Source organism: Myodes glareolus, chromosome 2 (assembly GCF_982192425.1).
Source record: "Myodes glareolus chromosome 2, mMyoGla1.1, whole genome shotgun sequence".
In the NCBI taxonomy this organism is placed as follows: Eukaryota; Metazoa; Chordata; class Mammalia; order Rodentia; family Cricetidae; genus Myodes; species Myodes glareolus.
In genome coordinates, this window is record NC_142027.1 from 131,544,090 (window position 1) to 131,552,016 (window position 7,927).

The 7,927-nt window shown below is 56.1% G+C and overlaps 1 protein-coding gene across 3 annotated transcripts; it reads right to left on the minus strand.

Annotated features, from left to right (window-relative positions):
- Nucleotides 1-202: 202 nt before the first annotated feature.
- Tmem119 (transmembrane protein 119) lies at nucleotides 203-7,169 on the minus strand. 3 transcript variants are annotated; one of them, XM_087903711.1, is made up of 2 exons: nucleotides 7,013-7,169; nucleotides 203-2,256 (listed from the first exon to the last, which is right to left on the minus strand). In XM_087903711.1, the coding sequence occupies exon 2, from the start codon at nucleotides 2,240-2,242 to the stop codon at nucleotides 1,421-1,423; it is 822 nt and encodes a 273-aa protein (XP_087759837.1). In that variant the 5' UTR covers nucleotides 2,243-2,256; nucleotides 7,013-7,169; the 3' UTR covers nucleotides 203-1,420. The 3 variants fall into 3 exon arrangements, with proteins under 3 accessions (XP_087759837.1, XP_087759838.1, XP_087759839.1); XM_087903712.1 differs by having other exon boundaries at nucleotides 6,924-7,160; XM_087903713.1 differs by lacking the exon at nucleotides 7,013-7,169 and adding an exon at nucleotides 4,553-4,700.
- Nucleotides 7,170-7,927: the final 758 nt, after the last annotated feature.

Here is a 7,927-nt window from a genome sequence, read left to right on the forward strand (position 1 = left end):
CCGCAGAGCCAGGCAGCAGTGTGTCGTGTGTTTGACACACTACCCCCAGGGATCCTCAGGCACGTGGGCCCTGACACCTGCGGGCACCCATTTTTCTCTTTGCCACCCCCATCCTCAGCTCTCGGACCTGGTTGATGCCCTCCCCTGATGCTTCCCACAACCAATGAACACCCCTGACTGCAGCCATGGATAGTCCAGAGACTTGAGCCAGATCAAGGTTTATTATGTGTTAATATCTCCACACCTGAAGAGCTGAGGAGTCCCTGATTGGAGGTGCAGGGAACTCCCCAAGGCCCCCAATAGGACAAAATCTCCACACTGTCAAAGACTGAAGAACGGTGTGGGCTCAGGCTGCCAGACCACTGTGAGCAAAGGGTGGGCCAAGCCCCTACTCTGGGCTGGGTGTCAGAAGCCAGAACAGTTGTCCCAAACGTCCCTTGGCCCCAGGTTGCTTCAGGGCCCTGGCAGAGGAGAGCTCTGCTCATCCCCTCATCCCAGCATCGACAGCAAGATGAGGTGCCCACTCTCAAATCGGGGTTGCTTGACACTTGAGAGAACCGGACTCCCTGCATCTCACATTCCAACTATGAACCAAATCATCCAATGGAGTGCCCTAGGGGAAACCGAGAACGGTATTTCCCAGAGTGGGTGCTGTGAGGCTGGGCTTTGCAGCCATCTGTCACAGCCCTAATACTAATGCATGGGGGAAAGAGAAGCGAAGCCAGACCAACAGGAACCCTTAGAGTAGGTGCATCAGCTCGGAGAGGGCACAGCGGAGCCTCAACTCACGTGACTTTGAGTTTGTATATCCACGGAGTGCCTAGGGGAACTCTGTGATGAGGCAGGGAGCCCCTGCAAGGAGCTTCATAACTAATCAAGTCCACTAAGCAGAGGCAGAGTGACACCGGCATTCTGGGGATGGGGAGACGAGAAGGCCACTCTCTGCAGTTCCTGGCGCAACTGGACACAGGCTGTACCTTGTTTTTCCTGTGGGGCGTGAAGGCAGCTGAGGACCATGACAAGCCCATCCACTTGACATCGTTCAAATCCGGCAGCCCTGCTTGTCTTCACAGCCGAGATGGAACCGGCAGTGTTTGCTGCCTCACCCGGGGCCTCTGGCTTTTTACTCTTCTGCTGCATGGCTGCTTGTGGGGACAGCCTTGTTGCAGCTCCATCTGGGGTGTGTCTGTCATTCCTCTCGCAGAGAAGTGGTGCTTTAGGGTGAAGCCCCCAGGATGGCAAGAGGCATTAAAGGCTCTGGAACTTGGCAAGGTGTGTCCTCGGGTGCACCAGAGGTCATCAGCTCTGCCCATTCAGGGTCAGGATTGGCAGCAAAGAAGCAGTCAAAGCAAAGGCCTTTCTTGACCAAGGGGGGGATCCTGGAGGACCCGACAGCCAGACTCAGCACTTCTGGGGCCGGTTAGACACTGGGGGAGACGCTGCCGCAAGCACAGGAACTTTCAGAGGGTCCGTCTGGTCTCCGGGATTCCTCTGCTACAGAGAAAGACCCTTCCTGTCCCGCTTGGCCCTCACTGGCTTTAGGAGCCCCTATAACCTCTGCTGAGCCTGACTCTTCTGAGACCCCCAGCTTCTCTGTGGTGGCCCCACATACTGGGGCTTCCTGGACCTCCTCCTGGCTGCTCGGCACCTCAGCCTTCACCGGCTTTGTTCCTTCCCCACTGCCTGGCACCACTCTGGCTGGAGACCGGAGGTTCTGGGTAGCGGCCAGAATGTCAGCCTGGAGCTGCTGGGAGGAGCCCATGGCCTCTTCCTGCCGGCTGTCAGGTGCCCTGTCAGGGACCTCGCTGAAGGCAGGGGGGCCCCCAGCCCGGTCACTCTGGTTCACATACTTCTTCTCCGGGAAGGAGGATGGGTAGTAGGCTGTGGCCTTGTGCTTCTGGCGGGTGATGAGCGCGGCGCAGACGATGAACATGAGCAGGAAGGCCAGAGAGCCCACCACCGCAATGAGCATCACGTACTGGCGGAAGAAGTCCATGATCCCATCCAGGAGGTTAGTGGGGGGCGCCGGGCCCTCCAGAGCTGTGGGCTGGGGTCTCCCAGACGTGGGGCTGAAGGTTGGAGTCTGGGGTGGCGGCAGGCTGGGGGAAGAGGCTGAGGAGCCCTCAGCTTCCCCACTGCCCCCCACATCCTCCAGGAAGGTGGCTGGGAGGGACACAGAGTAGGCCTCTACAGGCACAGGCCTCAGAAGCAGCAGAAGAGACAAGAGGAGGCTGGAGTCCATGTTGACATCAGAACCTGCGGGGAAGCAGTAAGAGCGAAATCAGGCCGAGTCTTCTGTGCCTCCAGGGTCTCGGGTCTCAGGAGTAGTTCCTGAGGACAACAGAGCCCAGAACACGGTCCAGCAGTCACTTAGCTGAACCCCTCACCGTGTCAACGTGAACACACTCCCAGGCTGTTGTACACGGAAGGCCACCTGCCCCACTTCCTTCTGGTGCTCCTGAGGACAGAAACTGCGTCTTGCTCACCTTGGAGTCCTCAGTGTCTTGCACCCGCGTATACACTAAGTGCCCGATAGATGCTCCTGCACCCATGTAGCTGGATTCACATATCTACTTATGCTCTCATGGTTTACTGGACATGGGACATCAATTGAAGATGTGTGCAAAGCCAGAGGATGACCTCAGGTGTCATTCCCCTCAGCACCCTCCACTCCATTTGCCAGGCGGGGCCTCTTGCTGGGACCTAGTGCTCATGAGTTAGGACAGGCAGGCTCCAAGAATCCTCCTGTGTCCCCCTCCCTACTGCGGTATCACAGGCATGTGCCACCATGCTGGCTTTTGACACGGGTGCTAGAGACACGACCCAGGTCTTCCAGAGTCACCACCTGGGCCATCTCCTAGCCCAAAGAGAGATTTATCAGGGCCAGGCAGTGGTGGTGCACGCCTTCAGTCCCAGTACTTGGGAGGCAGAGGCAGGTGGATCTCTGTGAGTTCAAGGCCAGTCTGGTCTACAGAGTGAATTCCAGGACAGCCACGAATGTTGTATAGAGAAACCGTGTCTTGGGGGGAAAAAAAAAAAAGCAAGCAAGAAAGAAAAGAAATTTGTCATGGAAGCCTGAGAGCTACCCAGTGGGAGAAGGGGCTATGATTGTACCCATTCCCAGTTGGAAACAGGCTCAGGGGATCAAGTGACTTATCCAGGGAGAGCTGGCAGGCATAAAGGAAGCAATGCCCTGAGGACTCTGGCAGATGGGGGTAGGGTGGGAATCAGATGTCTGAGGGACACCTCTGCACAGGAAGTGTCCCCAGGACACCATTACCCTGGGACCTTGGTAGCTCTGGCATAGGCTTTTTCAATCAACTCACTTCCTTTTCCAGAAGATTCTAGGCTTTGAAGCTACCAGGCCCGCACACACACATCACATACATGTGTACCCTCACACATGTAGGAAGCCTGGCTGCCAGGAAGGGGGTCAGGGCATTTGTGACCCCAGCCCCCAATCCTCAGAGGCCTAGACTCCTCTGTGAGCCTCCAAAAAACGCAAGAGGTTCCAGGGGAACCACAGTTCCTGGGGAGACAGAGCTAGCTAGCACTGCAACCCCTCTCTAGTGCCGCGGCCCCTCCCCACAGCCACCACTAAATGGGAACCAGATGCTCCCCTCCCACCCTGGAAGGCTGCTCCTGGCATGAAAACCCCCCCAGGCCCCATCTGGCCCAGACAGCCAGGCTAATTAATAAATTCCTCATTGCCCAAGTTTACACTAACTCTCCCAGTCAGGAGAATAGAAGCTGGAGTTCAGACCGTTGCTAGCCCAGCGGAGCGCTCTGGTCCCCTGGCTGGCTAGGGCTAGGAGTCTAATACAGAGAAAGTTTCAGGGCGCTGTCCCAGGGGTCTCCCTTGGAGGACTGAGATGGGGAGTCAGAGGCAGGCAACAGACCCTACAGCAAGTTCCTGAGCTGCACCATGGCCGAGCTCCTGCCTGGTGAGACAGGTGGCATTACCTGCCTCCTGTGTGGCAGGGACTCAGGAGGCTGGGCATTTAGTGACTGTCCCAGTGGCCTGAAGTCTTCCAGCTATGTGCACTGAGCCCTCGCTATCACAGGAAACTGGCATCAGGGTGCCCCGCCCCCACCCAAAGGAGCCCAGATCAAGTCATTGATGGAGCATCTCTCGGCCTCCCGTCTTTCCAGTCAACTCTGGGTGGCTGACAGCACCACAAGGCTGTGGGGATAGTTACGCTGGTCACTTTTATTGTTAAACTCTTATAGTTTTATTCGCAAAATGCTTTCTGTCTTGGTTGGGTCTGCAGCAGGGGCGACTGCACCAAGCATCTGGTCAAATTGGCTCAAACCGCAAAAGACCAAAGTTCATTTCAGATGGTAAAAAGAGGCTAAATGGGCCAGCAAGACGGCTCAGCAGGAAGGGAACTTGCTGCCAAGCCTGATGCCCTGAGTTGATCGCCAGGGCCCACAGGATAGACGGAGAGAACGTCTCCCACACCTTGTTCTCTGACCTCCACTCGTACACCATGGCCTGCACAGGCCCCGAAGACATATAGAAATGTAATAAATTTTTAAATGATTAAATTACCGAGGGATTTGTTATACTTATTTTTTTCTTTTTCTGCTGCACCAGGGCTTCATATGTGCTAAGCAAGTCTTCTGCTGCTGAGCCCCAGGGCTCACGAACAGTACGGCTGAGGCCTCCATGGAGGATGATTTCTATCAGCCCTCTTCCGAGGTCCAGGCCTACAGCAGACACCTTCAGGTTCAGAGTAGATGGTGACATGTCCTAGGACATATAGATGATACGTGACCGGGCTAGGTTTTGAGTCCTCTGTCGGGAATGTGTTATTCTGTTAGGGTGTGCATGTATGTGATTGCATGTGCACGCATGTGGAAGCCAGACAACAATCTGCAGCATTATGCCCAGGAGGTCTCTCTCTGAGAACTAGAGTCACCAAGTTGGCTAGGCTGGCCCCTGTCCCCGCCTTTCCAAGGCTGAGATTTGGGGTGCACATGGCTATGCCTACCTTTTTATCTGGGCGTTGGGCTTCAACTTATTTTTTTTGACAAGCATTTTACTGACCTGCTCCCCTTTCTACACCTTCCCCTTTCTGGGGTGGTGCTGGGGACTGAGCCCGGGCCCTTTGCAGCTGGGCAAGGGCTTTGCCACTGACCCCAACACTGGGTCAGTACCTGGGAGGCAGGATAGCAAATTTAAAAACGTCTTGGGCTACATATTAAGACGCTGTCTAATAATACGGTTGTGGCAAGTGAGGACTGTTGCTCCAGAGGGACAGGCCACCATGACTACAGTGCCTGAACACCGCACAAGTCCCCAGGCATACTGACTGACCCCAGATACATCAGCTGGAAAGTCACTGGGCCAGCTTCATCAACCTTGCCGCCATTATGTCTAAATCTGCCAGCTGTCTCCTCAGGGCCTTACTTTCCCCATCTTCAAATGGGCAGCAGTGGGGCGACTCCAGGCCGAGACTCAGAGAGCTGCTGGGATTGCGAGAAAACATTCTAGAACTGACGGACAGGCTTGATCCCACAGAAAAGCTGGAATTCAGGAACGGAATGCGCCAGGCAGGATAAGCCAGCATTTTCCTCTCAGCAGACCCAAGACGGTCCTCACTTGCTCTGGCCCTCAATAGCCCCAACAGAAGAGCAGAGCACACATGCATACATGTATGCATGGACACACACATGCAGACAGCAATGCCCCAGACAAGAGAACACTGGCCTCCCGTTGGCACCCCAGACCAGCCAAAGGGATCCAGAGGGAGCAGCAGAAACTGCTCCTGCCTCAAAAGAGCAAGACCCTAACTCCCAGAGCCCCTCACCTTCCTCAGTCCCTCCAGGCTCTCCTAAGAAAGGCAGCCAAGTGTGGGGACTCAGCCCTGCACGGAGCTAGCCAAATCTTGCAGGAGATGGCTAGGTGACCCTGAGCAGTTCCTCTGAACTCTCTGGGCCTCAGTTTCCTCCCTGTGGAGTGGAAGAGCTGATCTGAAGAGGCCTGAAATGACTGCTAGACCTGTCAGGCCCCCTTAGCTGCCTTCTGGGAGGGCAGGGCCTACTTGGTCTCCTGGATCCATCCTAAACAGGACTCAGGATCTCAGGCCGGTAAACCTGTTTCCAGCCCAGCAGAGCCCTTTGGAGAGGTGGCTCCGAGCAGCTGCGTCTGGGACTGGACGTGTCCGCTCCCTGAGCTCCAGCTTCCTTCCACATCTATGCAATGGGGACCGGCCACAGAAGTGCCTGGCACATACGTGTCAGCAAGGGGACGCAGCCGACACTCCAGGACCCTCTCTCTCAGGAGCTGCTGCTTGAAATCGAGATGGTTAGAATAGGCAGATGAGGAAATGTACCCCTAAGGACTGGGTACCCCAGGACCTGAGACTGACTGCCTAGCCAGAGCCTCTGTTCCACCCCCACCCAGAAACTGGGGGCCAGGGATGGAGAGGTAGGCCATGGAAACCTGGCTTCAATTAGACTTGGGGGAGGGGGTTCTGGAAGAAGCATTATATCCAAGCCCATTTCCCTGGAGCTGCCAAGGACAGGGACCCCTTGAAAAGCAGCCTGGAAGAAGGCTCAGGTCTCGGAGCCCACACACAAGTTTACACACTCGTACTACCAGCAGCAGCGTCGGCGGCAGCGTCGGCAGCAGCAGTCTGAGCCCACAGCACAGCTCCAAGACACGCCAGCAAGCTCCCACAGCCTCCAGCTCTTGCACGTACACACACATACGCTAATGGGTGGTATCGGACATCCCAGGCACAGCCTGCAGCCGCACATGAGACAAGTTCCCACCAGAAGCACAGTAGCCTTGGAAATGACACCCCGACATTCCCACCACATACATGCACAGTTCTGGGGACCCCAGCACCCATGCACACACATTTTACCACAGGGTACTCACAGCCTCAAACACACACTCGTATTGTACTACCCACATTCAGGGATCCCGGCAAAGTTCTCCAAGAGTCTCCAACTCCAAACTCCAAACCATCTCAAACTTCCAGGGCTGCAGGCTGGGACTTACCGGCTCCCGGGGAAGGAAGGCCTGCCAGGTAGACGAGCCTGGCCCACTAGAGCCCGACAGTCTGCTGTCTGCCGCCAGCTGCTCTGGCTGGTGCCTGCCCGCCTCAGCCTCCAGGCCCTCCTCCTTCCTCCTCCCCGCCGGGCTGGAGGGCCAGCTTGATTTCATTAAGAGAGCTTGGGGTGGGGACAGTGTAGGGCGGGTCTATGCCGGGCCACACGCAGTCCCACCCTCCTCACACTCCAAGCTTGCTTCCTCCTGACCTCAGGTCCCCTGGGCAGACTCAGACAGACTGACAGACCGAGGGGCTTCTAGGAGCGCTTCCTCTCGAACGTCCAGTTGAGGTCTTCCCCATCCCCCCACCCGCGTTCCCTGAGGGACGAAGTCAGGAGGCTCTGAGGCCCATGGAAGTGGGAAGGAAAACTCTCCATGGTCCATTCCAGCTGTGACTCAGGGTTTCCAGACTTAGGGTGCAGAGTGGGAATGGGGGTGTTTCAGGGAAGCCTGTTGGCTCTGAGTTCAGGCACTGTCCCGGCTCTTCCTCCCAAGTCTCAGTTTCCTCATTCTTGGGGATGAGAGGGAGCTCCCTCTGAGGTACTGGCATTCTACCCCACAAAGCCCCAGCAGGACAACTTGAGCAGAAGTTAAGAGCCCGGTCCACAGAAGTGCAAAGAAGATGGGGGAACTCAAATGGTGAGGTCCCGAGGACTGCAGCTAACAGCCCTAAAACACTATGGACGTCTTCTCACTCACTCACTCACTCACTCACTCACTCACTCACTCACTCACTTACTCGCACACTCACCCACTCAGGCACGCACTCACTCACTCACACACTCACCCACTCAGGCACGCACTCACTCAGGCACTCACTCACTTACCCACTCTCACACTCATGCATTCACACTCACTCTCACA